The sequence below is a fragment of the Camelus bactrianus genome, chromosome 23 (assembly GCF_048773025.1).
Source record: "Camelus bactrianus isolate YW-2024 breed Bactrian camel chromosome 23, ASM4877302v1, whole genome shotgun sequence".
Lineage (NCBI taxonomy): Eukaryota > Metazoa > Chordata > Mammalia > Artiodactyla > Camelidae > Camelus > Camelus bactrianus.
In genome coordinates this window covers 17,821,312-17,841,254 of record NC_133561.1, presented here as the reverse complement: position 1 = coordinate 17,841,254, position 19,943 = coordinate 17,821,312, and the positions used below count along the sequence as shown (strand labels likewise).

The 19,943-nt window shown below is 34.5% G+C and overlaps 1 protein-coding gene across 14 annotated transcripts in view; it reads left to right on the top strand.

Annotated features, from left to right (window-relative positions):
- CDC42BPA (CDC42 binding protein kinase alpha) overlaps window positions 1-19,943 on the top strand; it is a 239,828-nt gene that overhangs the window by 83,927 nt on the left and 135,958 nt on the right. For all 14 annotated transcript variants that reach the window (XM_010973651.3, XM_045509462.2, XM_010973659.3 and 11 more), the window contains exon 6: window positions 13,364-13,457. In XM_010973651.3, coding sequence (XP_010971953.1) covers window positions 13,364-13,457 — 94 coding nt within the window. The remainder of the gene's footprint in view (window positions 1-13,363; window positions 13,458-19,943) is intronic.

The window sequence follows — 19,943 nt, the reverse complement described above, 5'->3', positions numbered from 1 at the left end:
TGAGTCACTTTTCAAAACGGGAATTTTTGATATTGCTAATGGAGGAAGTATTTGTATAATATCCTGATGAAATCACTAAAGAATAGATAATGTGTAGTTAAAAATTGTCGAACTAGAGCTATAGGCAAAATTGGGATGTGCACTATTATAGGGGTCATTTTATATAAAGATAGTCATTATATTACAGTGTATTTGTTATTTCAGTAACTATACGGAGTTTGGGCCAACTTCAGAGTTAGAGGGAACAGTTTCAAAAGACCACCCTTACTTCTAGCACTGATTACAGATTTGGGGGGATTCCCAAAACCACCTTCAGTTTTAATAGTTTGCGAGAGGAACTCTCAGAACTCACTGAAAGCTAGTCTACTTATGGTTACAGTTTATTACATGGAAAGGGTGCAGATTAAAATCAGCTAGGAGAAGAAGTGCACCGGTCAGGTTTCAGGAGAAGTACCAAACACAGAGCTTCTGTCCTCTTCTCCTTGTGGAATTAGGGCAGTATTACTTTCCTGGCATCCATGCGTGACAGTACAGGTGAGGCATTTGGTTTCCAGAGTTTCGGGGTTGCTCAGTCACATATTGCCTGCATGACTGACTTTTAGTCTCTAGCCCTTCCCTGAGGTTGGGATGATGCCTGTAGTTTCCAGTTCCTTTTGGAGGTAAAACTGAGGCCCAAATAAATTACATCCTTCATAAATTACCTTGTTAGTCTGCCTGGTGGCCAGAGGCCCCAGACAAAGGTACTATCAGGCGTTATATTCTAGGAGTCTAGAGATCACCTCCCAGTAGCTGCAGCAAAAGCCAGACCTTTCTTTGGGTAAGATTCATTCTTCACTACACAGGCTACTTCCTGGCCTCTAGCCAAGGCTCTTTTACAGCAAAATGATCATATTTGTTTGGGCATTTACATTTAGTATAGCATTTATATGATGGACACAGCAATAGAATCAGTGTGAATATGTTTGTCATTTGGAGGAGCCCAGTGTGGGGTAGGGATAGATTTAAGGAAACCTCTGACTCATATGGCCATTACAAACAGTTTCATATTTTTGTACTAATTTAATTACTTGTTGTTTTTTGTGCTGTATAATTTTAGCATAGAAACTAATGGTTAACTAAACCTAGTTCTTCCTCTGGCTGATCATTTTTTTAGATCCTGAGGAGGCTTTAACTAAGTCTCCCAATACATTTAATTATTAGTATCAGTATTATCCTAAGACCTGCTTACATAATGTGGTTGAATCTTACCAGCAAGACCAGTGTTAATACCATATGGCAGTAGGGCAGAGTCAAAAGATGCTGGCATATTTCCAGTGTCCCACTGAGTCATCAACCGTCTAGTCCATCATCATGTCATAGGACTAAATTGTCTCCCAGCGCGATGCCACTCTGGTTTGCAGTTTTCCCTTTTGACTGTGCCAGGTTCCAAAAGCAGGAGTGGTCTCAGCAACATATGGCTTCACCCCTTCAGAAATCTGGTGTAACTGAGCTAGGAGATAATATCATCTCTTACTCTGAGCCTCTCACAGAGCATCAGTGTAATACTGGATTTCCCTTGTGGCGTAACCGACTTATTTATTCTTTTACCCTTAGCCTATTATTTTTCCCAAACTTTTCCTCCTTTGGAAAAAATGTTACGTTTGACCACTATGCTGGTGCAGATTGCCAGCAGCATCACTAGTCTAGCAAGTGCCTCCATCTCCATGCATTGATGCAGTATAGGGTTGCATAAGTATAGAAGTAGTGGGCTATCTCAACCACCAGGCAATGCAGCAATATTCCCTGCCAACTTTGGTTTTACCAGATGGGATGAAGCCATAACTCACCCTATCAGGACCTTAGGGATTCTGACATTAAGGTTTAAAGGCTAGAATTTCTTTATTAGGAATTATCCTTATTTCCAACACCTATAGTTGCAGACCTGGTTCTGGGACTTTGCATCTGATGGCGAGGTAAGGTGAGGAGGGAGGAATTACACAGCGATACCAGCATCTTCCTTCACTTCCTCTTTCCCCAGGAAAGTGAAAAATATACAGATTTATACTTGTTATATATTACTGGTAAAATAATTTTCTTTTAGTCATGATTTAGAAATCCTTATCACTGAGGAGGCCTTTTATTGTTGTTGTTGTTGCCTTGAAATTTACTTTATGTGGTAAAACACAAGTACACCAGGCTTCAGTAGCCACGTGCCTCTGCATTTCTTTCATTTTGTTATTATTCTTTTCATTTTGAGCATCTCTATAGTATTCAGCAGTTAGTTGTTTTCATTTGCTGATCCAAAAATGTCTGCGACTATCATTAATGATTATTTACTTTAACTATTTGTTTCAAGAGATGTGTTAATTTTTGCAATGTGATATTACATTTATCAAAAAAGTCAAGTGAATAAGTGTAATTTTGGGGTGGGGGTTAGGTTTTTATTTATTTATTTTTTTTAGTGGTGGTACTGGAGGTTGAACCCAGGACCTTGGGCATGCTAAGCAGGCACTCTACCACTGAGCTATACCCTCCCCCAGAGTATAAATTTTGAAACAAGTAGATTCCAATGAAGACAGAAGGGCCTAGATAACGTAACAGTATATAAATACATTGTAAAGTAATTTCATATTGATATGGTAGTGCCATCTATTTGAGAATTATGTAATGAAACTTCAGAAGAATCCAAGAAAGGACAAGCAGTGGCTGCAAGTTGGTGGCTGATTTCATTATGAAATGGAACATACTGATACTTGGTTCAGATGGTCTCACTCTTGCTTCATGGTATCTAAAACCAAAGCAGAGTTCTGGAAGATGTTAAATGAACTTTGTGGAATACCATGAAATGTTGATATATCTTATTCCATTATGTAAAGGAAGAACCATTATATTGTTAATAAATATGACTGTGTTGACTGTATTGTATATACACAATATAAAATCTCAATATCCTCATATATTTATTAAAAAGAAAAATCTGTTGAACTATTTATGATTATCTGTTAGTTATTTCTCATATAAATAATTATATAGTATTTTTAAATTGATAAATTTTACCCATTAACTTACTTTTTTCCCCCCTGTGGAGTGGGAAAAGTTTCTCATTATTCAACTTTAGCAGTAGAAATGCCTTGGTTAATTTCAGATATATATTTGATAGCCCTAGCACCAAGTAGAATCTATGGTACATAGTGAGTATTCAATTATTAGTTGATTAACTAATTAATACAAGCTGTAGAAGAAGATCAAATAAGTGCTAAGCATAAGCCTTTATTCAGAGTGCTAGGGCATGAGACGGCTTCAAGGAATATTCTGCTTGTTACAGACTGATGGTATGTGTCCACTTCAAATTCATCTGTTGAAGCTCTTAATCCCCAGTGTGCCTTTAGGAAGTAGGGTTAGATGATGTCATGAGGATAGGTTCCTCATGATGGGATTAGTGCCCTTATAAAAGAGAGAGCTTGCTCTCTCTCTCTGGGTTTGCATACCAAGGAAAGGCCATGTGAGAACACACCTAGAGCACAGTCATCTGCAAGCCAAGGAAATAGCCCTAAATACAAACCAAACCCTGCTCAACCTTGATCTTGGACATCCCAGAACTTTGAGGAAATAAATTTCTGTTGTTTAAGACACCCAGTTTATGGTATTTGTCATGGCAGCCCAGGCTGACTTAGACATTGTCTTAGGAAAGAAAGGCAGTTTTTATAGAGCTTCAGCAAGACAGGTCAGTGAATACAGGGATAGACATCTTGTTTTACTGCTCTCTGCTTCATTGCACATAGAAGATATTGTGCTCTTTACACATTGGAAGTTTGTGGCAACCTTGTACTTCAGGTGATGGCTAGCATTTTTTAGCAATAAAGTATTTTTAAAATTTAGCTATGTACATTGCTTTTTTAGACATAATGCTATTGCATACTCAACTAGACTACAGTATAGTACAAACATAACTTTTACATGCACCGGGAAACAAAGAAATTCATGTGACTTGCTTTATTATGAAATCTGCTTTATTGCAGTGGTCTGGGGACACACCTGCAATATCTCCCAGGTGTGCCTGTAGTGTCAAAGGTGGTTCTCAGAAGAGAAGGTAGTTATTCTTGCTGTTTAGCAGCTGGCGGTTGGCCAGTGGGATTTATCTAGAAGAGTAGAGGCTAAGATCATGGGCAAAGGGGAATATGAGACATAACTGGGCTGGGAGAGTCAGGGTCGTAGGAGGTCCACTGATGAAAATTCTCCATCTTTTAAGGTTTCGTATAAAAATCTCTTAAGTTATCAGTGATTCTCAAATCAAATGCTATTGACTATTACGCAGTTTTAGGAGACTTTTCTTTTTAAAGTGATATATTATTTAAGTAAATATAAATATTTGTTAAAGAGATTATGTTAATATGTAACAAGACAATGAGGAGAGTAAAATAATAAACCCATAAAATTTCTCAATGTAATTTTTGGATGCTTTAAAAAATAAGATTTTAATTTTGAAATCATTACAGATTCATAGGGAATTGCAGATAGTACAAAAAATTCTCATGTATCCTTTACCAAGTTTCCCTCCTTTGTTAACATCTTACCCCACTCACAATAGGACCTTTTCTTTCAGTGACAGTGGTTAGTAGTTTATGTTTTTATCATTCCTGGGCTCCCTGCACTTTTCCTCTTTTTCCCATAGTCTCTTTCCCATGTCTTGCCTTCCACGTGCCCTCTAGAGTTGGAGCTGCTGGATTTGAATATCTATTTCCATAATTAGAAATAATTTTAATTTTGTGGTAGACTTTCTTTACACTGTAAGTGTGCATTGTCAGTGTTACTTTTACTTCTTTCTGGTTATATCTAGATGGTTTTTTGAAGGATATGTAAAAAGATTAGGATTTGTGCAGCCACTGTTTTATAGTTCTCAGAATTATGTAATCAGTTTTTTATTGTTTATATAGAATTATTATATATTTTCACTGTGCAATGGGAAAGATAAATTTGAGAAGAGTTTATTGACAAGAGTGTTATGAATAACTGTTTTCTCAATTGTAAAGTGAGCCTCAAATTAATGTTCCTATTAAGAATTCCAATGTATGACTAACAAAAAGTCAGTTGTGACATAATTTTACCAATACAGGTTTTTTTTCTTTATTACTAACATAATATGCCTTTGACAAAATTAAGGTACAATTTTAATAAACATTTAAATTTTAATATTATAATACAGTATGCAAATTTTCTTCTATATGAATATATAAAGGGGAAGAGTAGAAAGACCAAAAATAAAAGGATTCTTATGTGGGAGTCTACTCCCCCAACCTATATAAATGATAAAAAGGAACCAAATGGGAGACATTGACATGGTATTGATGGAATGAGAGATACATGTCCTAAATTAGTAGTTGTCAGTAACCAGTCCCTATGCAGTATACTGATTTGTGGTGTCTAGACTGGGGCCGAGGTACATGTAATTAAATAACCACTCTAGTTGATTTTGTTGTCCAGCCAGAGTTGAAAACTACTGCTTTGAAGGTTAACTAATATTGTTATAGGCACATTTTACTGTTATAGGCATAATATTTATAATAATCGTGCTCTGGTATTGATATTCTAGTGAAGTAATAAAGTAAAAATGACCTGTAGAATATTGCCCTTTCAGTATGGTCATTGTTTGGGAATGCTTTTTTATTCATGTTATAGATAAAAATATGTATCATTATAAATATTAAATTTGACTTAAGATTTTTAAAATAATGTTCCTTTTAAGTCAAATGTTATTTGCTTTTACTTGGGAACAAAGAAAATTATTGACTATAGAAACTTTAATGATAAATGGTATGATTCATATTCTAATTAGGAAGAAACTTGAATGGTATTTTTGCAGTGATAATGTAGAGATTTTATCCCTTCTAAACATTTCTGTCTCTCAGTTTTCATGAATCGTCAAGGTTGGAACTAATGTTATGCCTGAATTTCCCTTTCACTCCCCTTGTTGACAATACTTGTTATCTGGTTGGCTGGCTGCCACCTTATGTGCAAGATGTCACTGACTCAGAGTGGTTCTGAATGCCAGGTGTTATTTTGATTCTTGTATCAGAAAATGACCAGAAATTGGCAGCCCATTGTTCCATTTATCCATTGCCGTGCAACACATTTTGTTTTACAGAAGCAGGCACTGAGATCAAATATGTAATGTAAGGTGTGTTGGGGATTAACCTCTTTGGAAGGAAGATGGAGGAAGCAGGATTAAGCAGATGGAGAAGTCAGTTTGCACTGCAGGCCAAAGCTGCAGCCAGTCCCACTGGGAGTTCTGGAGAGTCTAGTGTCCGTCAGAATTGTTATTCGTTTAGTCGAAATGGCTGTCTTTATATTTTCCTATAAATCATTCAGTGGATATGGGCTGCCCAGGAAAGACAGGCCTTTTGGTGTAGAGGCTCTCTGTAGCTTTAAAGGAACTGATGGTTGGGAGCTGTCTGCTGACATCTGGGGCTAAGTCTCCTTTGAAGGGGAAGGCAGCACATCTCTTGTCTGCCACAGACCCTGAAACATAGTGACTAATATAAGACAACAGTCAGTTTTTGGCTCATGTGTCTGCAGTTTGGAGAGGACTAGGCAGAGACTGCTGTTCCTTGCTATGTAGCATGAGTTGCAGTGGTTCACCTAGGGCTGTCAAGATGTCATCCACTGTCAAGATGACTCACTCATGTAGCTAGCCAGTTAGTGCTGCCCATCAGCTGGGAGTTCAGCTGGAGCTATAGGCCTGGGATCTTTGTTGTTCTCACATGGGCCTCTCCATGGGCTACTTGAGTTTCTTAACAATAAGAGATTGCTCTGGGTTCTAAGAGCAAGTGTTAAAAGGGCAAAGCAGAGTTGCAGGGTACTTTGTGACAGGCTGAGCCTTTGAAGTCACACAGCCTCACTTTTACCACACTCTGTCCGTTGAGGCAGTCACAAAAACCTGCCCAGGTTCAAGCAGAGAGGGGTCATAAATTCCCACTCTGATGGGTGTAATTTTTGAATATTACAGTCTGCCACATCCATGAAACTTTGAAGTCGAAGGTGCCTTAATTAGAAGTATGGTTGGCTGCAAGTTTTAGTAAGTTCAATTTGATAGTGGTTCATATATATAAGGAAGAGTAGCAATTAAGTAAGATCCTCCTGGACCAAGGCCCTTGCAGGAAACAACTATAAAATCTGGGCATAACACAGAAGCCACCATCTCCAAGGCACTAGAGTGAGCTGAACCAGGCAGAACCTGACTGGGGAGTATACACTTAGAGAAGTTGAGGTTTATATGACATAAGGTCTTCATTTTGCAGCTTTTAGCCTAGGGCTGGTTGGAGACAACATAAGGTGTAGTGTGGCATGGGCACAGGTGTAAAAAGTTCACTTTCACAGTTCATTAAAATCAGAAAACTGAATTCTGAGAAACTACAAGTTGATACATATGTACACAACTGTAGCATAAAGGATGAAGAGGGGATAGATACGGATCCAAAAGATAACAACATTTTTTGGTGAAGTGGCTCAACATTAATTCTAAATGGACTATAAAAAATAAGGATGCATATAGTAATTCCTAGAGCAACCACTAAAAGGAAAAGTGTGAAGAAATTATGATTTTTTTCTGGAACCCATCAGAGAGCTGAGGTCCCAGGGCAATAAACTAACCTGAAATCTAAGAAAAGATAGGTACCTCCAAGGAGGATCACTGAAGTAGAAAAGAGGGCAGAGAACTGAATCCTAAGGGAGGGACAGCGTTAGCGGAACAGGGAGTATGCCTTTGGAAAAAGGAATCAGGAAAGAAGACTGAGAAGAATTGATCTTGCTTGAGAAAATAAATAGAGAAGAAAGTGTTAATAGTTGGGAGAATAATCAGCATTGTCAGATGTCATAGCAAAATCATTATAGGATTCAAACTGAAAAGATTCCGCTGGACTTGGCAATTAAAAGGTTATTTGTCATCTCAAACAAAACATTTTCTGCCTAATGGGCAGCTGAAGGAAAGGAAAAACTAAAAAAATAACAACTTCTTTTTTGCACTCAAATTCCTTTTAAAATCTGACAGTACATTTCAATGGTAATGTAAAGAAAGATTTGCATTTCTTGCACAGATGTAATGATAGATAACTTTATAACTATTACTTTATTCAAAAAGGTTTTGTCAGGCAATTACTGACAGTTAAACATTTTCTTCTTTATGTGGCCTTTAAGATGCCAAAACCATGGTTCAGTGATCAAATTATTTGTAGAGAGAACAGATAGATACTTTTGCTTGATCCTAGCTCTTCTCGGTGATAGAAAAGAACCTCTTAGGTATGTCAATTATGTAACCATCTTTCTATTCATTTTACACTTGGGATCTCTTTCCATTCCTCTGCTACAGTGAGAACATTCTTATGACGTGATTAAGAGCATTTGTGATTCAGATAATGGATGTGGTCAGCAGATGCATCCCCTAATGTTTGTGGGGATTTGAATCTGCAGCCCTTTTCTCTTTGCCCACACTTCAAAAACCTGAAGTGCAAAAGGAACCAGGGCTATCCTTGTACATGTTAGGCCCAATTCAGATCGTATTTTGTGTGCTTTCTCCCAGACATTTTTCTTTTGGCCACTGTGAAATTCAATTTAGATGAACGTCGTAAACAATCCTGAAAGGAAAAGGAACCACAAAAGGTCAAGCTGTAATCTTTGGTTGAAAAAGGAGTAAGGGACACGTTTTCCTTTGTTTGAGGTAGTAAAGTGCATGGGCTTATAAAAGTTTTAGGCCTTCCTTGTCTCCAATAATTTAGGTCATTTTAGTATCAGCTAGATAGAAAAGTCATCTTTTCTTTTTCTGTATGAATCCTTTCAGTTCTGCCTCATATCAACATTTTACTTTGTCCCTCAGACAAAAATAAAACATAAATATTTTCAAACCTAACAGATGACTAAGGAATAGCTCATACTCTCCTGAGGTTTCATTAGTTCAGAAGATTAGGAGAGTTTCTATCAACTCAAATAGAGACCATTTTAGGAACAGAAAGACTTCTTTTTCAGCCAGGGAATAAACTGGGTGAGTATGTGGAATGAATCATTAGGCAACATATTACATGAAATGTGTAATTGTATTCTCTGTTGAACAAGCAGAAACCAATTAGTGTTATCATTATAACACTGTATTTATGATCTTGATACACATTAATTAATTGTTTTGACTGAAAAATATTGCTGACTGCAGATGATCATAGCAGCTTAGTCAAAACATTTTCATATCCTTGGATTAAATGACTCACATATACATGTAATATTGGTTTTTAAGTAATTCAAATCAAATAATACTACACATAGTTCAAATAAAACTCAACTAGTATAAAGTTTTTAAGATTCATCCAATTTGGTGCATATATCAAATGATCTTTCTTTATTGCTGAATAGTCTTCCGCTGTGTAAACATATGACAGTTTATCCACCTACCTGTTGATGGCCATTTGTATTTTTTCCAGTTTTGAGCTGTTATGATTATAGCTCCTATGAACATTCTTTTACTCTGTGTGGTTTTATGGATGAGTTCTCTTTTACTTTTAAGAAAGCAGTAATTGAATCCTGTATAAGTTATTTCAGAATATTTGAAATTTTGGGAAGTCATTTACCTCACTTTATGAGGATAGTAAAATGTAAGCAATAAAACTTGACAAGGATAGTATAAGAAGAGAACTTTATCTGGAACAATTTCACTTATGAATATAAAAACAAAAGTCTAAATAAAAATGGAACCCAGCAGTATATATATTATATATTATCAATACAAAGGTACTTATTTTTCAATTTAATATATCCGAAACTTTTAAATAAATGGCTTCTAAAATTATAATAGTCAATGTATTCCCTCTTTTAGTGGTACATGACATAATGGTGTACCTTTTCAATCAATGGAACTTTAGACTCAGTGATACATGATATTTAAAAAAAATTATGGCCATGTAGGTTTTATCCCAGGATGCAAGGGAGTTTCAACATTAAAAAAAAATCTATTAATGTAATATACTGTATTAATAGATTAAGACAGAAAAACTATAATATAATCTCAATACTTAAAAATGACCAAAAAAATTGAATATCCATTCCTGATACGTTTAGCAGTTTGGGAATAGAAGGCAATTCTCCTAATACTGAGTTTCTATTGAAAGTCTAAACCAAAGATCATTCTTAATGGTGAAACATTAGAAACATTCCCATTAAAACTGGAAGTAAAATGAGATTTCCTTCTATGAAGGAAATCCTATCCACAGTAGCAGCAAAACTGTAAGGCACCTGAGACTATAGATAATAAAAGTAGTATAAGCTCTCTTGGAAAAGCATTCAATATTATCTAAGCACATAAAAGAAGATATAACTAGTACATAACATAACTATATGCATTAAGTAGGATATATCTATAATGTTAATTAACTCAATACAGGTATGGAAAGAATCATATTGTAAGGATATTAGTTCTCTTCAGATTAATCTATAAAATCATTGTGATTCCTGTTAAGATCTCAATGTATTTTATGGAACATAATTAACCTAATTCTAGTACTCATCTAGAAGAGCCATGGCAATTTAAAAACATGGTCTACTAGTATGGAGAGGTCATTTTAGAGCTCGCATAATTGAGACAGTATGGTATTGGTCTAGGTATAGGCATATAGACAGGGTGACCATACCTCTCAGATAGTTCCTGTTCATGCCTATTTTGTTACTGCACCTGGTAATTGTCAATAAGCTCCCTTTTGTTCTAAAGACTGTTCAGTGAAATTGCACTGGAAAACCTGAAACAGATCCACTTGATTTATGATCTAGGTAGTATTAGAAAGGATGTCATTCAATAAATGGTACTGGGACAGAAAGAAAGACAGTGTGGTCTTTATCTCACACTACACACAAAAATCAATTCCAGGGAGATTAAAGACTTGAAATGAAAAGTAAGACTTTAAAACGTATAAAAGATAACGTAGGACACTGTATGATTCCTGGAGGAGGAGATAAGGGAGCTTTCTTAGGATGGAAAACACAAATTATGAGAGTAGAATGATGGTTGACAGGGGCTGGCAGTATGGGAAATAGGGAGAGGTTGTTAAAAGGGTACAAACTTTATAAGACAAGTAAGATCTGAGGAGTTAATGTATAGCATCCTGATTATAGCTGATAATACTGTATTACTAAGAGGGTACAACAAGTATTCTCACCAAAAAAAAAAAAAAAAAAAAAAAGAAGGTAAATATGTGAGGTGACATGATGGATGTGTTAACTCACTGTTGGGAGTTCTTTCACTGTATATATCAAATTAATCATCATTTGGTACACTTTAAATATTTTACAATTTTATTTGTCGATTATACCTCAGTAAAGTTTAACATAGTAAAAAAAACCCAAAAAATTCGAATTATAAATTATAAAGATTCCAATAAATACTTTTTTACAAATAAGAAAGACACTACCAATAATGTGGAAAACAAGCTTATCTGTTGGGAGAAGAGATTTGTAATGTACCTAAATTGAATAAACAGAATTCCTGGATTAACCAGAAAACAAACAGTACACATACAGTATGAAAAAATGGCAAAGGATATTAAGCGACAGTTTACAGAAGAGGAATCTAAGATGACCACTGAGAATATAAAAAAGATTAGTAGTAATCCTGCTAGTAAAGTTGAAGATGTATGTGACTTTTTATTATAGCAGTTCCACTTTTAGATAGACAGCCTGGGGAAATGTTCCCATGTGAGCACAAGGAGATATTTGTAAAAATATTCATCTCAGAATTTTGTGTAGTAGCAAAGTAAAGATCTAAAACTATCTAAAATTGTTGGAAACAATCTAAATTCCATAATCAGAATTGATACATAAATTGAATATATGAAAATACTCCATATGGCAATTAAAATTAATGAACTAGAACAATATGTGTTAACATGGATACATTTTAGAAACATAATGTTAGAATAGGACGAAGTTGCAAAAGCTATGCATGATAATAGTATCAGTTATAAAGTTTAAAGACATTGAGAAAAATGCTTCCCATAATCTCAGTGGTTGTGTATATGTGTACTAATGATATAAAAAATATGTATGGATATGGTAAACACCAAATTCAGGATAGGGAATGGAGGAAGGGGATGATATCAGGAAGCATAATGGGATACTTGGAGAGTGTCAGTACTGTCTATAGTTTCTTGTTAAATATTTTCCATTTTATTATTTATTATAAGTATGTAAATACAATTTATTTGTCTTATTGCATTTTAATAGTTTCTGTTTTTTACATGGCCAAAAATGTTGTTGATATTTATGTATCCTGTCTTTGTAATTCCTTTAGTCTCCTTTAAAATCTGAGTGAGATACCAGTAGCAGTTATGTATAGTGACTATATAGCTTAAAATTTTTTTAAACAAAGAATAAAATAAAATACAGTTTTCCCCTCATCTAAAAATTGTCTAGATAATTTCTAAGGTTTCTTCCAGAACTAAAGTGTAGTTCTTTGATGTTTCTAAACCACAGAAAATCTTTTCTTAATATAGCATTTATGACAGTTATATTGTTATAAATTTTGAATGTTGAGGACTGTGAAGCCAGTTCCCTATACAGGTGATGTTTTTGGTCTATCTGCCTGTCTGTATTAAGCAATCATCTCATTTACAATAGGGGTCAGCAAACTTTTTCTATAAAGGACCAGATAGGAAACATCTTAGGCTTTGAAGGCCATAGTCTGTTAGAATTATTCAGCTCTTCCATTGTAGTGGGAAAGCTGCCACTGAAGGTTTGCAACAGTTTTCATTATTCAAATATAAAAACAAATGTAAAAAACTGGCATGATTTAGTTTGTTATTAATTAGATTTGGATATCTTACAAGCCAGTTTTACATAAGATAGATCCTATTAAGAAGTTGTTTTAGTTTTCTGAATCAGCTTTAAGAAGCAGTTCTTTTTGTGTTGTAACAACCTGCAGTAATTGAAAATTAATTTATTTACATTTACGTTCAGAGTCTAGGAAGTATATTTTTTCCTGTTCAATGTCATGGGCTAGAGGGTAGTACATTTTGTGAGTATCAAGTAATCATGGCTCTTCTCTGTATGCACAAAGTAGGCATACCATGGTCATGTTGGAATCCGTGCAAATCTAAAGGAAGGACGGTAAGATTAATTTAACCCAAATCAAAATTACCACAGTACTTATATCCAGAACACTAAAATTGCATGTGTTTAAAAAAGTTTTAATAAGAATCAGAGCCAGGATTTGAACCCATAAATAGTCTAAAGAAATATATGTTCTTAGAGTATTAATTTTAAAAGAAGTTGAGATTTTCAGAAAAAAATGGTTATCTTACCAAGATATTGATTGTATTTATTTTTCCCAACTAAAAATTGAATGTATCTATTTCTTCAGGGACATCAAACCTGACAATATATTGATGGATATGAATGGACATATTCGGTTAGCAGATTTTGGTTCTTGTCTGAAGCTGATGGAAGATGGAACGGTAAATAAAGATAAATCTTAAATTATTTTACCCACAGACACTTCCCTTGCTACTTGTCTTCTTTATCTGTTTTAGAATCCATCTATTCATTTTATCTATCAGGCATCTCCATCCATTTGTCTTTCTATACTCCACTTCCTTCCTCAAAGCATACTTACATACATACATATTTAGGCATACTTACTCATAACAGGGCTTATCTGTAAAGTCATATATCATTTTCAACTACTTATATTAATTATTTTAAGATTGATACTGTACTTGAGATATTTTAACAGTTCCAGAGGAGTGAAGAAAATAAACCCCACATGGAAAAAGAAAATACTACTCCTTCTTCACTTTTATTTATTTTATCTTTCTTCACTAGTTGTCTAGTTTTCCTGAGGGACGGTGTTCAACAAGTGAATGCTTTTATCAGAAAGTCCTCTAGGCTGATTGAGTTTTATGTTACCATTTGCTTTAGTTTTGCTAACCCTAAGCCCCTCTGTTACATTCTTTCACTCACGTAAAAGTTTACATGTTCCAATTTTATTCTGTGTTTGTTGTTATTGTTGTAGTATTTACTTCAGTTTCCTAGGTGTATAGCAGAGGTCCCAATATACCTCATTTTAATTGGTAGAAACTTTTTGGTAAGCAATTTAATATAGCACATTGCAAAGGCCATGAAAATGTCGCATTATTCTGGACCAGTAATTTAACGTCTGAAAATTTATCCTAAGGAGATAACTTTTGAAAAACAGATTATATGACTCTGCCTCTGGCCATGATACAGAGTATAATTGGTACCAAATTGTCTTTTTCACTGTAAATAACTATAAAACTGGATGTAATATTTGAGATAGCTGTTTTTAGGAAGTGGACAACAGGAAACACAAGACTGTTATCTCCAAGAGAAATGGATTCATGAGGTATGCCTCACCATTTCCCAGGATTGGAACCGTTTGCTGACTCTGATGCAGAGAGTTAGATATAAAGCAGAGCCTTACATTGCTGAGGAGGAAGAGATCAGAGTTGAGTTAGCTGAGGCAGCTGGAATTTGCAGGGCTTGACATTGGAAAGGAGGGAATTGTACAGAGAGAGGGCTAAAACATCCGTGTGGGGCTATCTCCTGATGGTTGGGCTGTATAGATGTAGTACAGTCATTCCTTAGTATCTGTGGGGGATTGGTTCCAGGAGCCCCCATGGATAGTAAACTCTGTAGATGCTCAAGCCCCTTATATAAAATGATGTAATATTTGCATATAATCGATGCATATCCTCCTTTATGCTTTAAATCATCTCTCGATTACTTATAATACCTAATAGAATGTAAATACTATATAAATAGTTGTAAATACAATGTAAATGCTATCTAAATAGTTGACAGCAAGTGACAAATTCAAGTTTTGCTTTTTGGAACTTTCTGGAAGATTAAAATATATATATTTATTGAAGTATAGTTGATTTACAATGTTGTGTTTCTGGTATACAGCATAGTAATTCAGTTACACACACATATATATATATATATATATACTTTTTCATATTCTTTTGCATTATAGGTTATTACAGGATACTGAATATAGTTACTTGTGCTATACAGTAGAACCTTGAAGTTTATCTGTTTTATATATAGTAGATTGTATCTGCTAACCCCAAGATCCTATTTTATCCCTCCCCTCTCTGTTTTCCCCTTTGGTGACTGTAACTTTGTTTTCTGTGTCTATTTCTGTTTTGTAAATAAGTTCATTTGTCTCATTTTTTAGATTCCACATAAAGTGATATCATATATTTGTTTAACTTTTATATCACTTAGTATGGTCATCTCTAGGTCCATCCATGTTGCTACAAGTGGCATTATTTCATTCTTTTTTATGGCTGAGTGATATTCCATTGTGTATACACCACATGTTCTTTATTCATTCATCTGTCGATGGACATTTAGGTTGTTTCCATGTCTTGGCTATTGTGAATGTTGCTGCTGTGAACATTGGGGTGCAGGTATCTTTTCGAATTACACTTTTCTCTGGATATATGTCCAGGAGTGGGATTGCTGGATCATACAGTAACTCTATTAAAAAAATTTTTTTGGATCCACAGTTGGTTGAAGCTGCAAAAGTGGAGCCAGCAGATATGGAAGGCCAACTATAAAAAATATATGAGAATTACCAAATAGATGGTATCCATTTAAAAACCTAAATTACTTGAAGTCAAGTAGGGCAGGAGGAGACACAGTGCTTGGGGCACTGGGATATTGGACCTGGAGAGCTAGTTAACACGTTTGTAACATGTGAGGCTTACACTAAACCTAACAGTCTAAATCCAAGTCCTGATAAGATCAACAGAGTTTGAAAGTGGTCCTCCAAATTAAGAGGCTTGAGCTGAATCTTAGGTTTTCAATAAATCTGCCCTAAAAGGGTATAAATGTAAGCCAACCCATGTTCAAGGAGATCAGTTAGTATTTTTTTATCTACTTAAATAAGAATTAGTATTCTTCAGAGGAAGATAACAGAATTCATGCTATCTACAGTATCCTATTGACAATGACCAGCATTCAATCAAAAATCACTAGACCAAAGGAAAATTGGGGGCAGGATAAGGGATTGTGATACAGAGTTAAAAAATAAAAGATAGTCAGTAGAAACCTAGGTAACACTAGGTTCGACTTGCCAGACAGAGACTTATTGAAACTATCATAAAAATATTTAAAGAATCAAAGGAAAATAATATTCTTAAAGATTACACAGACAAGGAATTTCAGCAGAAAAATAAATCAAATAAATTTTTTAGAACTTGAAAATTATAGTAACAGAAATAAAAAATTCACAGGAGAAGGTTAACAGTGGATTAGAAATGAGAAGAAAGAGCCAGTGATTTTGAAGACTGATAAATAGAGATTATCCAATCTGAAGAACAGAAAGGAAAAAAATTAAAGCAAAATAAATATAGGCTCAGATATCCATACAGTTAGAATCCTAGGTTTCCTATCTCAGGAATAGAAAACATTTGTAGGCTCATACTTACCAAATGTGATGAAAAGACAGGTCTAAGAATCCTAGCATATCTCAGGGTTATAAAAGGAACCACACCTGGCCACATCACAATTAAAATGCTGAAAATTAAAGATAAAGAAAAAAAACTGAATGCAGCCAGAAGAAAAAACACATTACATACCATGGGAAAATGGTAAGAATAACCACTGAGCTCGCATCAGAAATCATGGAATGATATCTTTAAAATGCTGAAAGAAAAAAGAGAAGTCCATAAACCAAGAATTCTATAGGAAGCAAAAATGTTCTTCAAAAATGAAGGTGAATTAAAGATGTTTTTAGATAAATGAAAGAGGTCTGGATGCTAAAGAATATCCTTTATGCCAAGGGAAATGATACCATTTGGACAATTAGATGTGTATGGTAAAGAATATCATATATGATAAATAAGATCTGTAGGATAAAGAAAAAAGACCATTAATTTTCCTTTTAAAATTTACATAAAAGGCATCTGTATTAAAAGCAAAAATAACATTTTAATGTGGGGCTTGTGACATATGTAGAAGTAAAAGATCTGACAATAGTCACACAAACAATGTAAGGTAGGTGTATGGAATTATACTGCTCTAAGAATTGCACGTGTGTGAAATGTAAAGTGGGATATGGATAGTGCTAGGTATGACATGAGAGAGAGAAATAGCATGGTGTTCTTGCTGAGTTGGGAAAACGGATTAAAGTCAGGTTGTCTGTGGCATCAGGAAGTTGTGACTCACAATTTTGGAGAGCAGAGAACTACACTGGAGAATAATTCCAGGGCAAAGCTAGTGTTTCCCTAATCCTGCATGTTATAAGCTCCCTAGACTCAAAGCTGGGGCTCCTCTTCTGGTGTCTGATGTCCAGCCCTCCAAATCCTTGTGTGGTCCAGAGTGCACTGAGTACTGTTTCTGCCTAGATGAGTTTCCCCTGATCAGATTTATTCCTGAAATTCTAGTGTGTCTTCCTAGTCATTCATTCTTTATTGATAATCTCAAAATAAATTTCCTGGAAATAGTAGCATGTTGGTCCTCCATTTAGAAAATTATAATGAAGAAACCTTCTTTTTACTTGTTTATTTCTATTTTACTTTTACTTTTTATCAAAGTGATCTGTGCATATTTTAGAAGACTTGACACAAAAAACCAGCAATACTTTGTCCTGGTTCTTCCTACCTCCAAGTCTCTTTTTTCAGAGGCAGACGCATACAAATCTTTTGTCTCTTCCTTCTATTGTTTCTTTTACTTACATATTTTTAATTATTTTCATGCCACTGTCTCTTGATCATTTAGTTTTAGGTATTGTCTAATAATTTCCTGCGGATTCAGGTCTCATGCATCCATCTCAGCCAATCTTTACATTTCTTCTCTATCTTCTCAATGTTGTAATTATCACACAGTCTTTCATTAAATCCTGTTCAGTTTTTTAAATGATTATACAAATGTTATGTATAACTGTGCCATGCGGTTTATTTTAATTACATTTCTTTTCTGGAACAACTTTTTGTTCTCCCTGGAGTAAGTGACCCCTTTGCTTTACTTAGTTTTTTTATGTAACCATTTATCCCCAAACTCTTCACCACACATTCAGAAATAGAGCAATTCTTTTTTTCTCTTAGACACAGTAAATAACTTAGTGGCTCCCCTGTCTGGAGTCCTGCATTCTTCCATTCTAATCTAGACTGTCCTGTAGGCCTCCTGTCATTCTTGATTTCCTTTCTTCATCATCATGGAATTCACATGTTGCTCTCTAGTGTTGGATCCTCTGTTTCCTGGAGCACATGTCTGTCTTTCTTCTCATTTGGTGTAGCTGCCTGAGAAAGGTTCCATTGGAAGGAAATATTTCATAATCTTGGATGTCTGAGAATGCCTTCATTCCTACCCTCATACTTGATTGAGAATTTGTCTGGACTGGACATAGTATTACAGATTTGAACTTATTTTTCTCTTAGAATTTAGAAGGCATTACATTGCCTTCTAATTTACTGTTGAGACATCTGATGCCATTCGAATTCTCAGTCCTTCTATTACAACCTTCCCCCCTTATTTGAAAGCTTTTAGGATTTTCTGTTTATTCCCCGTATTCTGAAATGTTGTGATTATGACTTTGTGTGGTTATTATTTATTACCTGGGCAGTTGCTTCAGTTTTTCTGTAGGTCATTTTTTTTAAATTAAAAAAATTTTTATATAGATATTTTTATTGAAGTATAGTCAGTTTACAATGTTGTGTCAATTTCTGGTGTATAGCATAATACTTCAGTCATATAGGAACATGCATATATTCATTTTCAAATTTTCTTTAACCATAAGTTACTACAAGGTATTGAGTATAGTTCCCTGTGCTATACAGTATAAACTTGTTGCTTATCTGTTTTATATATAGTAGTTAGTATCTGCAAATCTCTAACTCCCAATTTATCCCTTAGTTGCTTCAATTTTAACCTTTTTGTAAGTTTTGCGACTTTCCAAACTTAAGTTTCAGCTTGCTTTTTGGCTATCACATCTGAGTTAAAACTATACTATCCTAATGACTGTACCTTTATAAGAAGTCAATTTCTGTGAGTGGGTGTCCTGGTATAATTTTTTTTCTTTCTCTAAAATTGTCTTGTCTATTCTTAGCCATTTGTTTTTCCATATGATTGTTAGGGTTATACAGGCTTGTAGACCTGTACTGAATTTAGGAAAATTTATGTCTATAACATGGAATCTTCTTATCTGTGAATATGGTGTGTGTCTTCATTGTTTTAGATTTTTCTCTTAATGTCTGTTAATGAAGTTTTATAATAATATTCACTGTAAAACCATAACCTATATTTGTTAGATTTTTTTTTGGCTATTACAAATGAGTAACTTAAAAAATTTGTAGTTTAATAGTTTGTTGCTATTAAGACATGATTGATTTTTGTATATTGATCTTGAAACTAACAAGTTCGCTAAATTTTTTTATTAGTATTCTATGCGTATATGTGTATTTTTCTGCCTAGGCACTTTTATAATCTGCAAATAATGACCAGCTTTGGGTTTTGTCCTTTCCAATCCTCATATTGCTGTTTTGCTGTATTTTTTTCTCATCATGCAGTCAGTGACCTTCAACACAATATTGAATAGGTATGGTAATAGGGAACTTCTTTGCTTTGTTCCTGACTTCATTGGTTATTTTTTTCATAGTTTCAAATTAAGTATGATGTTTGCTGAAAAGTTTTGATATATATTCTTCATCAGATTAAGGACATTTCTGTTTCTGATTACCAAGAGTTTGTTGTTACGGTTGTTACTGTTGTAATCAAATGATTTTTCTGCATACATTGGGATGATATTAGGGTGTTTTTCCTTTAATCTGTTAGTATGATGAATGACACAGATTGTCCAATATTAAATCATCCGTTGTTTGAATATAAACATAACTTTATCGTCAAGTTGTATTGATATATTTGAACAAATTGCTAGATTAGCCATACTAAAATTTTATATTAAATTGTTACCT